Below are 19,480 nucleotides of genomic sequence, written 5' to 3' on the forward strand. Positions count from 1 at the left end.
CAACCTTATGAGGTAGTTTCTATTATTATCCCCAATGCACAGATGGGACAACTAAAGTACAGAGTTTAAATAAGTTCACCATTACTATGGTCATAATAAGTTGCAGTACCAGAGAAGTGAAGGAAAGAGTCTTGAATGAGGGATGAGTGAAGAGTCCAGAGGTGATGATGGGCTGTATATTAGAAATGGTGAGTGTGAGGTTACAACAAAATGTCAAATTGCTAGTGATTTGAAATATCTGGATTGGGCTCTTGAGTTAGGTTATTGCTCCTTAATAATCCTAGAGCTTGGTTTGCCCACATCACATCTACTTTGTCTAAATATACAGATAACATCTTTTAGTATATTATACAGAGCATCTAGCATCTTTCAGATATTTAAATCCAGCTTCCTGTCTATATTCCACTTCTGCAAACACACAGCAGTATTTAAACAAAAGAAAAATTTTTAAATAACAAAAATGATGAGACCCTCAACTTATGAAACGTATTAGATATCAGGCACTGGGTTCAATGCTTTACTTACATTATAATCACAAATTACCACATCATTTTAGAGAGGAGGAAACTGAGGCTAAATGATGAAAGTCAGTTGAGGATAGTAAACATTAGCATATAAAAATCAGGAAGAGGCCAGGTGCGGTGGCTCACGCCTGTAATCCCAGAACTTTGGGAGGCCGAGGTGGATGGATCACCTGAGGCTGGGAGTTCGAGACCAGCCTGACCGACATGGAGAAACCCTGTCTCCACTAAAAATACAAAATTAGCTGGGTGTGGTGGTGCATGCTGTAATCCCAGCTACTCAGGAGGCTGAGGCAGGAGAATTGCTTGAACCCGGGAGGCGAAAGTTGCGGTGAGCCGAGATCACGCCATTGCACTTCAGCCTGGGCAACAAGGGTGAAACACCGTGTCAAAAAAAAAAAAAAAATCAGGAAGAATACCAAACATGATCTCATACTGTCTTTGAATAAACAAATAAGCCCAAGACCACAGTGTTATTCCCTTATTCATACTCTGCTTAACAATAAGATGGTAATCATACTAGATGATCATCTATGTCAATCATCCTAATCAAGTTTTCCTTCATTCACAAAATCATGGCAATGTAAAGCTAGATCTTAGAAGATCATCTACAGCCCCCACCACACCAGACACAGACAATCTGGCAAGATCAAAGATGACTAGACTCTGTTTGCTACTTACAACTCTCACATAAGGGCTTCCCCATAACTCTGAAGAATGGGATGAGGTCACTTATGAATCACTTGTTTCTGTTATCCAAAAGTCCTGTTGGTTATATCATTCTGGTTAAGTTGCCCAAAGAATGAGAGGAAAGGCAGGCTAGTAGCCCTTTCTTTCAGAAGTGATGAAGTCTAGTGGAAACAACGTTAAATCAGAAGCAAATAAAACCTGTGTTCTAACCTCCGTCTTTGGACAAACTAATTCAGTCTTCCTGTTTCCTTTTACCACATCTGGAAGGTGTTTTAAGGACAGAAAAACACTAATTTTATCAGCTGTGCTCCAGAAAAAGAGTTCCAAACTGAGTAGAAAAAGTAAGTTAAACTAAGATACAAGTGGCAGCCTCTGCCACATACACAAGATATTTCATCCACCCGAATATCTACTGAGATAGAGTGACTAATCTGCATTCTATGGAAGAGAAAAACAAAGCCCAGGGTGATGTAGCTAATAAGTGGTGATACTAGAGTTTTAAAGCAGATTACTCCAAACCATGGCAATCTCCATCAGTTTCAAATCCAAATTTAAAGGTTATTCTTTTTGCTCAATTATTACCACACTGGATGGCAGGTGCTTAATAAATGCCTTTCTTCACGATGAAGACAATACCAAAAGAAACAAGACATGGCGCCTTTGGCCACCTGTTTGGATGTGATTTATTTTTTCCCAAATTCTTAGGGTTAAAAACAAACAAACAACAACAACAACAAAAACACAAAAAGACAGCTCCGCCAAGTGGCTGAACAAATGGATTCACTTCAGCAATCATAGCAACTCGGCCCAATCAGTCTTCCACCTACACAGACGAACCAACTGCCTTGGCCACGTCTTAAAGGGCCAGAGCAGAACCTACGCTCTGGCTTCCTTCTTCAACCAAGCTCAGCCCCTCCTTAAAGAGCTGGCACGCCCAAAGCAGCTCCTCCCCTGCAGCTGCTTCCAGGCCTCACTCTGTGCCTCCAATAGCCTAACTTTGCACCTTGAACCACTGTCCCCTCCTCCCTCTTTTCAGAAGCTTCTCTAGGTACCCGCTATGGTTTCAGGGGGTTACCTGGGAGAGTTGGCCTTGCGAATCCTGTTCTCTCTGGTTGTGACTTTGGCTGTGTGCCGTTAAGTCAAAGACAATCCTTACCGCTTAAGGAGTATTGGGAGTGCCGAGCCAGGGCAGACTAGACTAGACAAATTATCCATTCTTGCCCCCTTTCACTTCTTCCACCAAGCTCTCTCCTCTCCTTCTTAGCCCCTCTTCCTCTTTGCCCAACCCTTTAGTAAAGTCATTTTCCCTTGAGTTTCATTTGATTCCATACCGTGTTCTTAACCTTCCGCTCCCGCCCCCACTGCTGAAACCTCAAGTGGGGTGTGGGGGGGAGCAGGGCGACTGAGAGGGGGAGAGAATCTAAAAGAAAGAGGTGGGACTGGGTGGGTATTAGTCCCAGAGTCACTTACCGACCATGTCACTAGCCGAGGACTCCTGAAGTGTCCAGAACTCATGCCGTCCTCCGGGAGGCTCATACTCCTGAGCTGATCGCAAGAGAGCTGCTCCCCTCACTCCCGCCCCATTCTGACATCGCGCAGGGCGACGCGCTCCCGTCTTCTCGTTCTTGGCCCCCCACTCCCCTCTTTCTCCGGGCTGGAAAATGAGGAGGGGATTGAAAGGGGAGGAGGGAGTCGATTCAGACCCAGCTGGGCCACTCTCGGAACAAGGGAAACAAAGCTCTCAAGCATCCAACCCAAAAATCAGGGGCCGGCAGAGTAGACTTTCTGAAAAGAATCCTCCCCCTGCAGCTTTTCCTTGGACAAAAATAAAGTGGGTTCGCTGGGCCGAAGTGGCCGGAGCTTAAGGTCCTCCGTTCCCCTTTTACCTCCACCAATTCAGTTCCGGCCAAGCCCGCTCTCCACCCATCCTCTGAACTCCACACACCCTTTAAAAGGAGAGGGCCGGGGGTGGGGGCTATGAAAACCAACCCAACCCCCAAAGCACTACTTGAACACAAAGTTGAGGCGGAGAAGAAATCCTTCAAGCCGGGAACCCACGAGGAGATACCACAAGAGGATCCCTTCACCGCCGCCGTTGCCGCCGCACACCCCAGCGCCTTCCTAAAAAGAAAGAAGGGAGGAGAAAAATGCCGACGATTGGTAGAATCATAGAGAAGAACACCAGCCCCAGGGCAGGGGCTTCAGCGAAAAATGGCAGCAACTCGTGCGGGTTCTCTGGGGCGGGGTTCCTTGGAGGCACCTAGCTGACCCACGGGGGACCTCGCGCCCCACGCGGGTCAGAACCTAAAGTGCTCTCTGGGCAACCTGAGTGGATGGAGTGATTCCGTCTTTCTCTGGCCCTGCTAGGCCCAAAGGAGAGGTGTGACTATCGTGAGGACTCCACCTAGGGTGGAGTTCCTTAAAAAGGACAGGCGGCCGCTAGAGGAGAGTGCAAAGTGGGAGGGGTGGAGAAGGGTGGGGCTGAGAAGGAGGAGGGAGGGAGGAAGGAGGGGGTGGGGCGGGGCCCTGGGCCGGGAGAGCTGGCCTCGCCCCTGGCGGGCGCCTCCCTCAGCCTCCAGCAGCGGCAGGTATAATTCCAATTAATTTCAGTTCCTTATCTGTCCCAAAATTAAGGCTTGCAAGCACACTGCTTGATTACCTATTTACTCCGGTTATGCTAACTCTCCAGGGGAGGGTGGTGAAACGGGTACTGGGATTGGGGCTGGAGGCTGTCTAGGAGGGAAAGGATAGGGAAAGGAGAAAACAAAAAAGCTGGCAACTGGAAGCGATATTTATCCTCCTACCTCTCCATGGTAACACGAGCAAGGACAGCGAGGTCACAATGTCTTCTCAGGGAGGAAGCTAAAAGGAACGGAGATTGGAGCTGGGTGCATTTTCTAGCAAGAGATAAGCCAAGGAGGTGAGGGCGAAGGAGTAGGTGGGGAAGAAGGAGTTGAAGATGATCTGTGAATACAGCGTGGCCCAGCAGGGAGACTTAAGAAAGGCTTTCTCAGTCTCCCAGATACCAGACCTCTAAGAATAGAGTTCTCAACCCCCTGAGACCGCCTCTCAGCCAGGCATTGGCGAAGATCCCCGTAAAGCTGAATCCACAGGATAGGAGCCATGTTTCCAGGATTTCTTTACACTTGCCTGAAAGTCTCTCTCTAGCTCATTTTAATGGGAGGCCAGGAAGTCACAAGAAACCACAGCCCATTTTCAGTGCCTCTTCCCTACCACAATTCTTTTAAAGAGGAGGAAAAAGAAGAGAGACAAGAAACAAAGCAGAGGGAGGAAAAGCAAAGAGACAGGAGCAATAATAATATCTGCCATGTATTCAGCACCTAATATGGGCAAGTCCCTGGGCCAGGTGCTGTTACATTCATCATATCCTCATTTAGTCCCAATAACAACCCTGGAAACTAGGTACTGTTATATTCTCTGTGCCCTTTATTTTAAAAAAAATAAAGAAACGGAGGCCCACAGCCCAGTACTTTTGAACACATAGGTCCACTTGCTTAGTTGATATTTCTGCCTGAATGTCTTCTGTGCATCTCATCTACCTTCCTTTCCCCAAAACACTCTGTTCTTCCTCCTGTAGTTCACCAACTACCTGAATGGCACCACCATACATCCAAGGCAGCACCCTGGAACTCATCCTTTAACCTGCTGTGATCTGGCCTTTGTCTACCTCTCAAACAGGAGAGATTTTGCTGTTCTCCTGGGCTTTACCTGGATTACAAATCCCTGGGAATTCCAAGCTGTTTCTAATCTCTATGACTTGAGTTGCTTTACTTTCTCTGACTGAAATAGATGAAGCTCCCTGTCCACCATTTTTTTTCTTTTTTGCATGTCCTTCCAATGAATCCATCCAGTTTCTTGAAAGGACTAACTCAAGGTCATCTCCCCTCCTTAATTTCTTCAGGCAAAACTGACCATTGCTTCCTCTGCACCCTTCTCTACCTCGGGGCACATATTTGTTGGTATAATTGCCTCCCCCTACTAAACTATAAAGTCCTTGAGCTGAAGCATCAGGTGATCTCATTTCTGTAACTTGGATGCCAGGTTATATTATTATTAACAATAATAATAGTTATTGAGCATTAACTGTGTACTAAACTCTGTTGTAAGCCTCTTATGTATATTAACTCATTGAATCCTTCTGACAATCCTATGGGTAGACATTATTGCTATTCCCATGTTACAGATGAGGAAACTTAGTGACAGAGGTTAAATAAATACATATGCATATGTATTTGTTTCATAAAAGAATGTCCCTGTAGTAGGGGTTTCATAAATAACTCTCTATCTCACTATATCTCTTCATTACCACCTGTACCCCTGCCAAGCTTACAAGGTAAGATATATTGAGATGGAATCATACAGAGAAGTGTACAATTCTCTACGCCTTCATTTGAAAATTTTACTTTATTCCTTGGAGGCTTTGTTTTTCAATGTATAAAATTTGGGGAGTATTATCCAACATAGGATTCTCACCACTACAGCGAAGGCTATTTTGAGCAAAGCTGAAAAGTTTTCTCTTAGATTCAAGTGTGTAAAATACATTAAGCAGTTTATATCAATAATAAATGCATTTTTCGTGATGTGCAGATGAAAATAAGTAGATTGCTGAAGTAACATTTTGAAAAGAGTAGCCACTACTAGCCCTGAATACAGTGGGTGTGCCTTAAGGTCATCGAGTTACTTATTCAGTCTGAAATAGCTTTTCAAGAAGGTCGATTCATACACAGATAGCTGAACAGTTTATATTTTATTAAAAGTCTTTATTGTTAACAAATTTATTTTAAGCTCTAGTTTTTTGTTTGTTTTAGAAATACTGCCTCAACTTTATTTGTGGGGAAAACTTAGACCTTAGATGGCAAATTCAGTTTTTGCAAAACTTGAAGTTAGTGAAACTTGGAAAAACAAACCCAAGATCCTTTCCCATCTGTTCTTCCATCCATTCAGTCAATACAATGTAATTAGCACTTGCGCTTCATCAAGAACAATGCTAGGTGTTGGGGGCGGGGGAGGTGGAATGAGAACATCCATTCTAAGAGGCTCCAGTGGAGGAACCCTCAATTCCACTGTATGCACACAGCCTATTAGTCCACATTTCCCCTTCAAGTCTTTTAGAGATGGCCTCTGTCTCACTCAAATTAGGACCCAAAGGTGGTTCACAGGGAACTATGAAACCCATGACCACAGTTAATGTCAAAGGCGGGAGTTTGCCTTTATATTCTTTTACTCTTGACACATAAAAATAATCAGCATGTGGTTGGTGTTCTCTATGTCACACGAAAGGGTATGAAGGAGTAGGTGTGGAGAACTAGAAGTTTTGATAAATTTCCCTGTCCTTCTAGGAAGCACCTCAGGCTCTCCTTTCTTTAGCTGGCTAGAATAAACAGGAACCAAATAGCAACTTGTGATATTTTCAACTCCTTCCATACCACCTTATGCCTGAGGGAGACTGCTTGAAGAAGCAGCCTGTGCTTTCCTCTATATATCCAAGGAATTAGATGAGGAGTATTAAATTAAGTGTGGAACCCAATGAAAAGCAGCTGATAAATATGCAGACGCGATTCTGGGCCCACATATGCTGTTCTTCCCTTCCTCTCTTTCTCCTCTTCATCATCCTGCTTCTCCTCCTCCTGAAAGCCTGCTGACAAACTACCAGGGTGGAGCCCAGTCTGAGGGCTGGAGGAAGGGGAGGAGGAAAAGCCTCAGTAAGAGGACTCCACCCTCTCTGCTCCCAGTAGAACAACAACAATAAAAAAAAGAAGGCTTGAGAAGCTGGGGCTGACAGGAAGGTGGGGCAGAAAAGGGCAAAGTGAGGAAGGGTGGGTAGATGGGAGGGGAGTTAGGACCTCAGCTGGGTAAAGCTGGCCTGGGGTTGGGAGGGAAGTCAAGCAATATATAAACAGAAAAATCTGCATTCATTAAATCACTGTTGTTTGTGGAACAACAAAAATGTAGCTAAAACCAGGGCATGGTTCAGACCTAGTGGGAACAAAATTGTCCTCCTCACCCACTTTTCTTCTTATTCCACAGTTCCCCAGAGAGCATATTCCTTCTGCGAGCTCAGCTAGAAGGAGACCTTTTGCCCCTCTGCTAATGTTGAACCAGTGTTAAGTTCCTCACATGCCCCAGAGGACAGTGCTAAGGTTACTGACAGCAAAGGATAAAGATATTTTGGAGAAGGAAATCTAGTTAGCTGAGAGAAGAAAGCCTGGAAGGAGATTGCGGGAATAAAACAATGATTTAGATTGCAAACTGTGCAACGCTGGGCAAGTGCCTTCACATCTCAAAACATCAGTTTCCTCACCTATTTCTTTTAAAGGTATCTTATTACTTCACAGAATTGTCAAAAAGATTAAATAAGATGCAGAGGTGGCTTTACAGTAAAATTAATGAAGCTTAAGCTTTACTCCCCTTTCCAAGACTCCGGGAGGGATCAAACATTGTGTTTTTCTTAAAGATGGTCCCCAAAGTGGTATAAGCTTCCAGCCCCACAAAACCTAGATTTCTAGGCCTCCAATGAGATTATAGCCTACAAAACACAGTGTCTGGTACAAAGAAAGCTCTCAGTAAAGGTTAACTAATATTCATGGCAATGGCAACTGTGAAAACTACCAGCTTTAGGCCGGTCGCGGTGGCTCAAGCCTGTAATCCCAGCACTTTGGGAGGCCGAGGCGGGCGGATCCACGCGAATCGGGAGATGAGACCATCACAGCCTGGCACACAGTGAAACCCGTCTCTACTAAAAATACAAAAAAAGCAGCGGTAGGGTGGCGAGGCCTGTAGTCCCAGCTACTCGGGAGGCTGAGGCAGGAGAATGGCGTGAACCGGAGGCCGGAGCTTTGCAGTGAGCTGAGATCGGCCACTGCACTCCCAGCCTGGAGTGACAGAATGAGACTCAGGTCTCAAAAAAGAAAACTACCAGCTTTAGGTTGAGTCTCCTTCTGGTCATAGATATTGAGAACATTCTCCCATGTTCCCCATAACCCTTGCCACTGTATGTATAAATAAACCAGTTTACAAAAATCAGCAACTAAACTGCTTGCTTGAGACATTCAGAGGCATGATTAAGTTTGGTTTAGGAATGGCCAATGGGACAGAAACATGTGGCCAGGGTTTGAAATTCTCCTGGCATGGCACCATCCCAGACAAGCTCTAGCAGGTCTGCTGAGTCCTATAAATTTAGTTGTGCCTGAGGCTGCTATCTTTATGACCAGGGAGCTTGACTAGGTAAGGGTGTGTGTGTGTGTGTGTGTGTGTGTGTGTGTGTGTGTATGTGTGTGTTGGGGCTAGGGGGTTGAGTGTGTATGGGTTTTTAACTCCATTTTGGACCCTAGATACCACCACACCCCTAAATTGGAGGAGGGAAGAGAGAAGAAGCTTTATAATCAACAATCAAGTCAAACCAGAAAAACTGCACCTGCAGAAAAGGGATAACATCCTTGGCCTTGTCCCCAAAGTGTATATTCCTGAGTCAGGGAAAGAACCTATTGTGTATACGAGAAAAAGACTTGCAGGCCAGACACGGTGGCTCACGCCTGTAATCCCAGCACTTTGGGAGGCCGAGGCGGACAGATCACGACATCAGGAGTTCGAGACCAGCCTGGCCAATATGGTGAAACCCGGTCTCTACTAAAAATACAAAAATTAGCCAGGCATGATGGCGCACACCTGTAGTCCCAGCTACTTAAGAGGCTGAGGCAAAAGAATCGCTTGAACCTGGGAGGCGGAGGTTGCAGGGAGCTGAGGTCGCACCACTGCACTCCAGCCTGGGCCACAGAGTGAGACTCTGTCTCAAAAAAACAAAAAGAAAAAGACTTGAATTACTGCTTTAATATTAAACAAATAAATATATAAGATTGTCTAAGGAAATGTATAAATAGAACAGGAACTTTTTTATCACTGAGCTAATCCAGAGAGGCGCCAGGGCTCTGAAGGCTCCCAAAGGCAGGCTCATGCTTATCATCCTTGTGTTACTTACCACAAGCAGCTCTCACTTCCCCAACAGAGGGGTGGTATCCATCTTTCACTGTCCCCTAAGCCAACAGGAGATTGGCCTTCACCCTTCTTGCCATTGCAGTCTTATCACTTCCCTCAGAAAGTAAAAGGGAGAGAAGAAAGAGGGTGGGGAGGATGTCTTTGGTGCTTTCTTAAAACCTTTCTGCCAACACACCTATTGAACTACTGCAGCCTTATTTTTCATTTCCTCTGTCCTTTGTTTGCCCAAATGGCCTTGCATTGTGGTAGTCCTTTTCCCTCAAGTCAATACCACAAATATAGTTGGAGCAGTTTACCCTGGAGCCACAATAACAGGATATTCCCTTCTCAAGTCAGGCCAGCAGAGTATTTAAGAGTATGCCAGGCAGATTAGCAGTAGTAATTTACTTCCTAAGGTGAAATAAATTATTTGATCCAAGATGAGAATCTAATTAGTATGTTATGGAGATATAGGCAATCATACCTGTTTACATGATATAAACACACAACTAAATGGCCAGGAGTATGTGAACCAGTGGGGAGAATATACACAAATATACTGAAAATAAAACAATGCATACACACATACTAGCAAGATTTAGTCATCCAATCACAGAATGTTGGCATAAGAAGGACCCAAAGAGGTTATTTCATCCAGTGGCATTCATACCAGGTGATTTAGGTGGTACATAGATAAATATTTTCTAATAGTATATATTTATTTGTATGGTTACCTTCTATTTATGGAGAGTAAAACTAGCTTTCCATTTATGGTAATGCTATTTTTGATGAAATTTATTTAAGTAAAACTTGTCAGTGTATTTAAAGAAGCATATTAAGTAACTAATGATATAGGTAGTACTCAGATATGGTCTAAATCTTGAAGTTAAAACATAAATAATTGAACGTTAGCAAACCATGATTGAATTAAATTCTACTCCCAATTCAGGAGTTCCCTTATTTAGACACCTCGGTCTGGAGGAGAGTCTAACCCCAAAATCAATAAATATGAAGCAAGCTTGCCTCCTCCTCCTGTGTGCATGGCAGAATTGTGAACAGAACATGGCATTTTTCCACTGAGCCTAGGTGAAGCCTTCTACTCTTCTTCCTTGAACCTCCAGTTTGGGCTAATGGGCCCTCTTCTGACTCTTACAGCACTCTGACATATTTCTCTCAGAGGGCTCACTGCAACATAGTATACCTTTCTTTTTATGTGGCAGTCTTATCCATTTGACTGTCAGCTCCTTGAGGCCAGGAGTCTAGTAGTTCAATCACCTTTATGCTTTCAACTCGGAACACAGTGCCTGTCATATGACAAGTAATAAAAGTTTGTAGAATGGAATAATTTAGAGCTGCAAATGCCTGGATGTGAATACTGACTTCGCCACTTACTAACTGTGTGACCTAGGACAAGTTACTTAACCTATCTGAGCCTTGGCTTCCTCCTTTGTGAAGTGAGCATAATGATAGGACTTACCACACAGGATATTGAGAGAATTATGTAACTTAATACATGTACATAAACATGCTTAGAGGAGTACTTGCCACAGACTAAGCACGATATAAACTTTTGCTATTATTATGTTGAACCGAAATATGCCTTTTTAATATTTCCACCTATTGGTCCTGGGACTCATTCCTGGAGAAACATAGAACAAGTCTATTCCTTCTATGTCATGATCCCTCAAAGGTCTCACCTTTTGTCCTCTCCCATAAATTTCCCTGATTGCATAATCTATCTCTTGCATAACATAGTTGTCACACCCCCTTACCACCTATTAGTTGGTTGATTACAGTAAAATAATAAAGACTCTTAGGCCAGGGATGCCATCTCACAGAGACCAAGGTGCTTTACCATATAGTTTACCGGGTAAACAAGTGCAAGGGTGAGAATAAATGTCTCTATTACCAGAAAGTCAGAGATGGAAACAAAGGATGGTCACCCCAGATTTATTTATTTATTTATTTTTTATTTTTTTGAGACGGAGTCTCGCGCTGTCGCCCAGGCTGGAGTGCAGTGGCCGGATCTCAGCTCACTGCAAGCTCCGCCTCCCGGGTTCACGCCATTCTCCGGCCTCAGCCTCCCGAGTAGCTGGGACTACAGGCGCTGCCACCTCGCCCGGCTATTTTTTGTATTTCTTAGTAGAGACGGGGTTTCACCGTGTTAGCCAGGATGGTCTCGATCTCCTGACCTCGTGATCCGCCCATCTCGGCCTCCCAAAGTGCTGGGATTACAGGCTTGAGCCACCGCGCCCGGCCCCAGATTTAAATATAATAATGAAAAAATTGAAAAGATCTAAATGTTTAATACTGAGATATTGAGTAACTAAAATATAATACACCCATATGATTGATGCACTGCTAGGGTCTAAGTATATGTGTGCCCTTCAAATTCATATGTTGAAATCTTAACTTCCAATGTGATGGTATTAAGAGGTAGGGCCTTGGAAGGTGATTAGGTTATGAGGGCTCCACCTGCAAAGATGGGAATAGTGTCCTCATAAAAGGGCTTCAGGGAATGAGTTCACCCCTTTTTACCCATCTGTCCCTTCCTACATGTGAGGAGGCAGTGTTCATCCCCTCTGGAGGATGCAGCAACAAGGCACCATCTTGGAAACAGCGAGCCCTCACCAGACACCAAATCTGCTGGCACAGTGATTTTGGACCTTCCAATCTCCAGAACTGTGGGGAAATAAATTTCTATTATGTATAAATTACCAGGTCTGGGGTATTTTGTTATACAAGCAGGACAGAGTAAGACATAGACATTATATAGCCATTAAAATTTAAGTTTTTCAAGAATTCTCAATCACTACAGAAAATATTTGCATAATAATATTAAGTGTAAAAACAGGACATAGAAGTATAGTTACACTATCATTTACATTTTACTAGACCTACACACATGTCATTCATCTTTGCCACAGAAACAAACACAGTTTAGCATTAAAACAAAGGATATCTAGTAGGATTATAAGAAAATTTTATTTTATTTAAAAATTTTTCTATAAAGATCATGTATTGCTTTTATAATAAAAAAAAATCAAGTTGGACATAGTACTGTAGTTGTAGGTAGCTGAAGGATTATGGTGGTTTTTATTTCTTTTACTACACTTCTTCATTTTTCAAATTTTCTATGACAAATTTGTAGTATTGATATAATTAGATAAAACAAGATGAACTGTTTTTAAAGCAACATCTTATCATAATGTTCATTTACCTGGGTCATATCAGCTTTAGGAAAGAATACTCAAGGAGCATGAGCATGTAATACTAGTAACAAGACCCACCATAACATTTCTTACCTACACTATCAAAATGACCTCCTAATTGGTCTCCCTAACAGTTTCTGCCCTCATGCACCGCAGCTAAAATTTATCATTCCAAAATCAGAAATTTCTCAAAGGTGTCTCATTGCCCTCAAGATAAAATGTAAGCCAGACGCCATGGTTTACTCCTGTAATCTAGAACTTAGGGAGGCAGAGGCAGGAGGATAGCTTGAGCCCAGGAGTTCAAGACCTGCCTGGACAATGTAGTGAAACCCTGTTCTCCACAAAAAGAAAAAAAGAGACCAAAAAATATAACAAACAAGTGTAAGATAAAAACTAAAATCTCTTAATGTTATCTACAAAAAACAACAACAAAAAAGCCTTCGGAAATAGTTTGTGCTTTTCTCCCTAGTCTCATCTCCCCAACTAGGATTTGCCGCTTGCTCAAGACAATGCTTTGCAAGGGAAAGTACACAAATCCTGGCTACATCTTTCTCTCTGCTTAGAAATTTGGCTTAGTAACAATAATCACAATTTGTAATTAGGTATGTTATGTATTTGTGTGATTATTTTTTCTATGCCTGTCTCTCCCACTAGAATCCTTACTGTGAAGGCAGAATCTAGGTGAACTTTACTCACAAATGTGATCCATTGTTTGAAAGAAAGTAGTTGCTCAATAAATATTTGCTAAATTCATCGACTGACTGACTACATGATATTCTCATTTGCTTTTTATTGCAGTGTTCATCTTTGACTTCTCTGATCTACAAAGCTCCTGAATGTGCTGGGATGGCAAGGGGCCATAGTGTTGGGGGTAGGTTAGATTGTAGTAAGTTATTTATTCCTATTAATGATAATTGGAGTAAGAGTTTGAGGCTGAAATTAGTCTACATTTCTGTAATAATAACTAACATGAATAGTGTGCTTGCTATGTGCCAGTCATTTTTCTAGGTGCTTTACATGTAGTAAGCTAGTACCATTATCTCCATTTTACAGAGGAGAAAATTGAGGCAGAGAGAAGTTAAGTGAGTTTGCCAAGATCACATAACATATCACTCCTTTCAGTTGTTTTGATTGTAGCTGGATTCAAAGAACATGGACCATAGGACATGACATGGATCCTCAGAAATGAACCCTAGAGGTCTGGATAAGTAACTATTATAAACCTGTACAAGTTTTGCCAAATGACAATCCTATTTGCATGTTCACATCTGTCCTTGGCCACACTGTGTTGGAATAAGGCCAGGGGAGGCGCCTCTAGTCATGATCCAAGAAGGAATAAAACAGGAGGCACTTTTCCAAGATGACCAAAAGAGTCATTTGCTGTAGAATTATTTTTTAATTTAAAGTTTACTTCAAAACTAGTTCTGACGATTCTAGCCAGTATTATTTTTCCCATTTTAGAGCTCCAGAAATGCACAGATTTATTTTTTCCATGAAATAATCAATATGGCTTATTATGCTTATGTGCAAGTAAGGAAGTATAATTTAACTTAAATTATTTTTCCAAGAATACAAATTAGTATATTAAAGATGGAAACCCAAAATGTCAGATTCTTTATTCAGATAATTATATAAACTATGACAAAGCACAGAATAAAAACATAAGACTGTTGTATAATACACATTTGTGAGAGAAACATGAACACATTTGATAAAATAAAAGGCTTATGTGAATAATAGCACATTTTTTTTTTTGTGTGAAAAAGAAGTGCCTCTCAAATAATTAAGATTCTATGACAACACTTAAAACTTCAGTATCTGGGCTGGGCACAGTGGCTCATGCCAGTAATCCCAGGACTTTGGGAGGCCAAGGCGGGCAGATCACTTGAGCTCAGGAGTTCGAGATCAGCCCGGCCAACATGGTGAAACCCGTCTCTACTAAAAATACAAAAAAAAAAAATTAGCTGGGTGTGGTAGCGCATGCCTGTAGTCCCAACTACTCGGGAGGCTGAGGCAGGAGAATCACTTGAACCTGGGAGGCGGAGGTTGCAGTGAGCGGAGATCAAACACTCCATCCTGGGCGACAGAGCGAGACTTTGTCTTGAAAGAAAGAGAGAAAGAAAGAAAGAAAGAAAGAAAGAAAGAAAGAAAGAAAGAAAGAGAGAGAGAGAGAGAGAGAGAGAGAGGGAGGGAGGGAGGGAGGGAGGGAGGGAGGGAAAAACAAAAGCAAAACAACTTCAGTATCTTATGATTCTCACACTTTAGCATGCATCAGAATTCCTGGGAGTTCTTGATAAAACACAGATTGCAGGGTCCCACCTCCAGAATTTCTGATACAGTAGGTCAGGGGTGGAACCCAATAATTTGCATTTGTAACAAATTCCCAGGTGATGCTGATGTTGCTATTCTGAGGACTAATAGCAACGATTGCAATTCTTGGAGTACTAATGGCCTAGGTCTTGCTCTTTAGGGAATAAGAACATATATCCTGTTATTCTATTATTGCTCTACAGGTGTTATAAACCGACAAGTGATCCACAGGAAGTACATTTTGTAGATCTTTAGTGCAAAGAATATTTTCTAATTTTTTAAATCTCCATTTTATGAAAGCATCTGATAATAATAGCTACCAAATTAGCACTATACATACATTACTTCATTTACTGCTCAGTACAACGTTGAGATTCCTATTTTACCCTGAGTAGGGACTGAGTTATTATCCATTTTATAACCAAGTACATACCAGATTGTAATCTCTACTGCCCCCCAATGTTCAGAGTTAGTCTCAACCTTTTACCAGCTTTTTTTTTTTTTTTTTTTTTTTTGAGACAGTCTGGCTCTGTTGCCCAGGCTGGAGTGCAGTGGCACAATCTCAGCTCACTGCAACCTCTGCCTCCTGGGTTCAAGTGATTCTCCTGTCTCGGCCTTCCCAGTAGCTGGGATTACAGGCACGTGCCACCATGCCCGGCTAATTTTTGTATTCTTTCAAAAGTTCTGAATTGAAGTAGGGGGGCAAGGATGGGAAAAAGTGGGAGAAGGTGAGGACACTGGGGAGAGGATAGGGGTCAGCAGGCATCTTCAGCACTGGTCCCTATCTGAATATTTCTGGACACTAGCCTTGTGATAGCTAAGAAGCCTTTTCGTTTTGTTTTTTTTGTTTTGTTTTTTTGGTTTTTTTTTTCCCATTTATGGAGGTTATTTTCAGCATAGGTCAAGAAACAAGCCTGGCGCTTTAGCAATGGCTCATTCCCAGTTGCTAATATTTAGGGCTCAGAACCTCTTGATTTTAATAATCTCTATGCCTGCACAGACCCCTCCTGCTGGAGAAGCTGTCATAACTGGCCACTAATCATCTGTGTTTAATGATACTCCATTCCTCAGAGAGGCCTCAAAAGAGGTTTCTTTCATGGACTATCAGAGATGGGTCCTGAAAAATCACTTGGTCAAGGCCTCAAATTCCCCAAAGTTATTAAATTTAAATTTCTGCCTTTATCACCAAATCACAACATTGAAATAATATTTCTTTCTTTTTTTCTGAAAGAATATTTCATAATACAAGTTCAAACGTGGAGCCTATGATAGGACTACACCTTCTACAGCACATTATGACATTTATATTTATATATAAGAATATTTTTATCATCTTGTAAATAGCATTCTGTGCTCTTGTGCTTGTTAAAAAATGTTGTTTTGTTTAGTGTGACAATTTAAAATATGCCACAATTTTGAAGACACTATTTTTGATATTTCATTTAAAAAAATATTATGAGAATCTCAACAAAAAGAAGTAGCACAAATTCCTTTGACCACTGTGAGGTCTTGGCCTCATGCTGTTAGCCTCTTTCCTAAACCAAATGGATTTTTTAATCTCACATCTCTACTTTCTCAAGATGAGAGCCTAACCTAATCCTCACAAACCCTTTTACAGCTATACAAATATGAGTGGATAGTTTCTGAGAAGGAGATTTGCCCCTTTGGGACCTAGTGTAAAATTTAAAAAGTTGAATTTTTCATCAATCTTTAAACCTTCCTTACTATTTATGACTAATTACTCTAAAGCAAAATAGCAATTATATGTATCAGTAAACATGTGTTAGGTTAACTTTTATGTTCTAAGTTTGACTATATCATTAGTACATGATGGGTTCCTTTGATTGTCATAGTATATTGCTCAGATGGAATGATAATCTGCTTATAATAAAAGAGAGGAGTTACTGGTTTTAAGAGGAGATTGGTGATATGTTTATTGCGTTTTGTACACAGGAAACAGTCAATTTATTTAGGAGTTCCTATCACAGAACATGTTTTGAACCAGCGAAAGGACTGTTTTTATCATACCCCAAGATATATCTGTTACTGAGCAGGACTCTGCTCTCCATCACTCTAACCCAGACCTCTTGGCTCAGCTCCCAGAACTCTAGCCTAGGTATATTACCTCACTATCGCCTGCTTGTAGCAGGGGTGAGTTTACATACTTTATCTGATATCTCAGACATTTATAGAGTTCTAAAATATAAAAAACATCACAGTTCTTTTATCCCTGCCCTTTGGAACAGGTTACCTTTGGATCCTCTCTACACAGATGCAGGCATTGGTACAGGTTTTCCTTTCTGCTGTTGGTATGTAAAAACAAGTCAAATGAGTCTGCCTCACACTAGTGCTACTGATGCAATGGCCGCTCAGTAGTCTTATCTCTGACCTGACTAGTTTCTGAGATGCTGCAAATTCCATCTCCAGTAGTGATTCCACTCTCACCTGGTCTGCAGCAAGTGACTCCAGCTGTCATCAAGGGCCTAGAAGCTTGGACCTCTACCCACCACTCGTCCTTCTTCAGGGTAGTGCCCCTTTCTTTATGTTATCTATCCACATTCCCAATCCTAATTTACTTCTCTATTTCAATGTTCTGCCTGTTGAAATATCTGTTTCTGCTCCAACTCTTGAGTCCAACCAATATCTTTAGTCTTTTAAAAGGTACAATTGACAGCTAGGTGCGGTGGCTCACACCTGTAATGCCAGCACTTTGGGAAGCCGAGGTGGGCAGATCACGAGGTCAAGAGATTGAGACCATCCTGGCAAACATGGTGAAACACCGTCTCTACTAAAAATATTTTAAGGCCGGGCGCGGTGGCTCAAGCCTGTAATCCCAGCACTTTGGGAGGCCGAGACGGGCGGATCACGAGGTCAGGAGATCGAGACCATCCCAACATGGGCTAACATGGTGAAACCCCGTCTCCACTAAAAAATACAAAAAACTAGCCGGGCGAGGTGGCGGTTGCCTGTAGTCCCAGCTACTCGGGAGGCTGAGGCAGGAGAATGGCGTGAACCTGGGAGGCGGAGCTTGCAGTGAGCTGAGATTCAGCCACTGCACTCCAGCCTGGGCGACAGAGCGAGACTCCGTCTCAAAAAAAAAAATATATATATATATATTTTAAAAAATTATCTGGGCATGGTGGCACGAGCTTGTAGTCCCAGCTACTCAGGAGGCTGAGGTAGGAGAATCGCTTGAACCCGGGAGGTGGAGGTTGCAGTGAGCCAAGATCGTGCCACTGCACTCCAGCCTGGTGACAGAGCGAGACTCTGTCTCAGGATAATAATAATAAAATAAATAAATAAATACATAAATAAATAAATGGTACAATTGAGAATGGCATGGAAGAATCCTGGATTGTACAAATCCAATTAGATGGAACCTGAAGCAATCAGCCTCTAATTTGGTTATATCAGGAAAACACTACCAATAATGAGTCCTTTTACCATATTTCTAATGCATGCTACATATGAAGCATTACCAAGATGTGGCTCACTATTCTTGAGTATGCCTCCAAGATAGGAAGTCAATGAGTACTAATTTTTACTTAGTTATGCTCTCCAAGTAGGCAGCACATATTTTCACTATCCCTGTAAAACAGTCATGCACACATTCACATTCCTGGCTACCATGGGCCAGGAGAACCAGATTCTAAGCAACATTAAGGCCTTTCCCTCTTGAAATCCAGCTATTTATTAAACAGATACCTGTTTGGCACATACTATATGCTATGAGAGAGATTTGAGCTAGCAAGGGAGATCAAGGAAGGGTTACCTGAGGATGAGTAAAAGCTAACAGGGAAGGAACAGGAAGATGGAACCTCATAAGCAAAGTCCCTGCGGCAGGAAGGACCATACATGTTCAAAAACAGGAGAGGCCAGAAAAATTGGAGGAAAGTGAGCAAGAGGACATGTAGTATAAGTTGAGGCTGGAGATAAAGGAAGGGGCCACACTATACACGAGTTTATAGTGATCCTAAAGAGTTTTGTTGGCTTGATGTGGTGGCTCATGTCTGTAATCCCAACACTTTGGGAGGTCAAGGTTGGAGGATCACTTGAAGACAGGAGTTCAAGACCAGTCTGGGCAGCATAACAAGATGATGTCACTAAAATCAATCAATCAATCAATCAGCAGCCAGGTATGGTGGTATTCTCTACTGGAGAAGCTAAGGCAGGAGGATCACTTGAGCACAGGAGTTCAAGGTTACAGTGAGCTACAATCACGCAGCACTCCAAGTTGGGTGACGGAAAGAGACCTCTAAAATAAATACATTAATTAAAACAAAGAGCTTTGTTTTCATCTAAGGAGCCACTCAACATTTTAAGCAGAGGAGCAACATGATAAGATATGCATTTTGAAAACATATTTTTGGTTGCATCATAGAGAACTGATTGGAAGGAGATGTGGCAAATTAGGGGAGACCAATCAGGAGGCTAGTGCAGGACTTCAGCAATAAAGGATTACAGCTTACAATAGGTAGAGGAAGTGAAGATGAAGAGAAGTAGGCTGATTTTAGATAAGTTTAGGAGGTCCAATCCACAAAGTTAGAGAACAGATTGAATATTGAAGGTGAGGGAGAGGGAAATGTCTAAGATGATTCTTAGAATTCTAACTTGAGCAACTGGATGAATAGCGGTGTCATTCACCGAGAAACAATAAAAAAGAAACATGTTTGGGGAGGGAATATTATAAATTTGGTTTTGGATGACTTGAGTTTAAGGTGCCTTATAGGCAAGGCCAAGTAAACAATTGGATAT

The 19,480-nt window shown here is 42.2% G+C and overlaps 1 protein-coding gene across 2 annotated transcripts in view; it reads right to left on the reverse strand.

Annotated features, from left to right (window-relative positions):
• Positions 1 to 3,664, reverse strand: part of KLF8 (Kruppel like factor 8) — a 50,513-nt gene extending 46,849 nt beyond the window's left edge. The window contains exon 1 of one of the 2 annotated variants that reach the window (XM_031660807.1): positions 2,682 to 3,664. In XM_031660807.1, the coding sequence (XP_031516667.1) occupies positions 2,682 to 2,688 (7 nt within the window). In that variant the 5' untranslated portion in view covers positions 2,689 to 3,664. Of the gene's footprint in view, positions 1 to 525; positions 717 to 2,681 lie in introns of those variants that run through there. The other variant, XM_031660808.1, reaches the window with a different exon arrangement.
• Between the last annotated feature and the right edge of the window lie 15,816 nt (positions 3,665 to 19,480).

The sequence above is a fragment of the Papio anubis genome, chromosome X (assembly GCF_008728515.1).
Source record: "Papio anubis isolate 15944 chromosome X, Panubis1.0, whole genome shotgun sequence".
Taxonomy (NCBI): domain Eukaryota; kingdom Metazoa; phylum Chordata; class Mammalia; order Primates; family Cercopithecidae; genus Papio; species Papio anubis.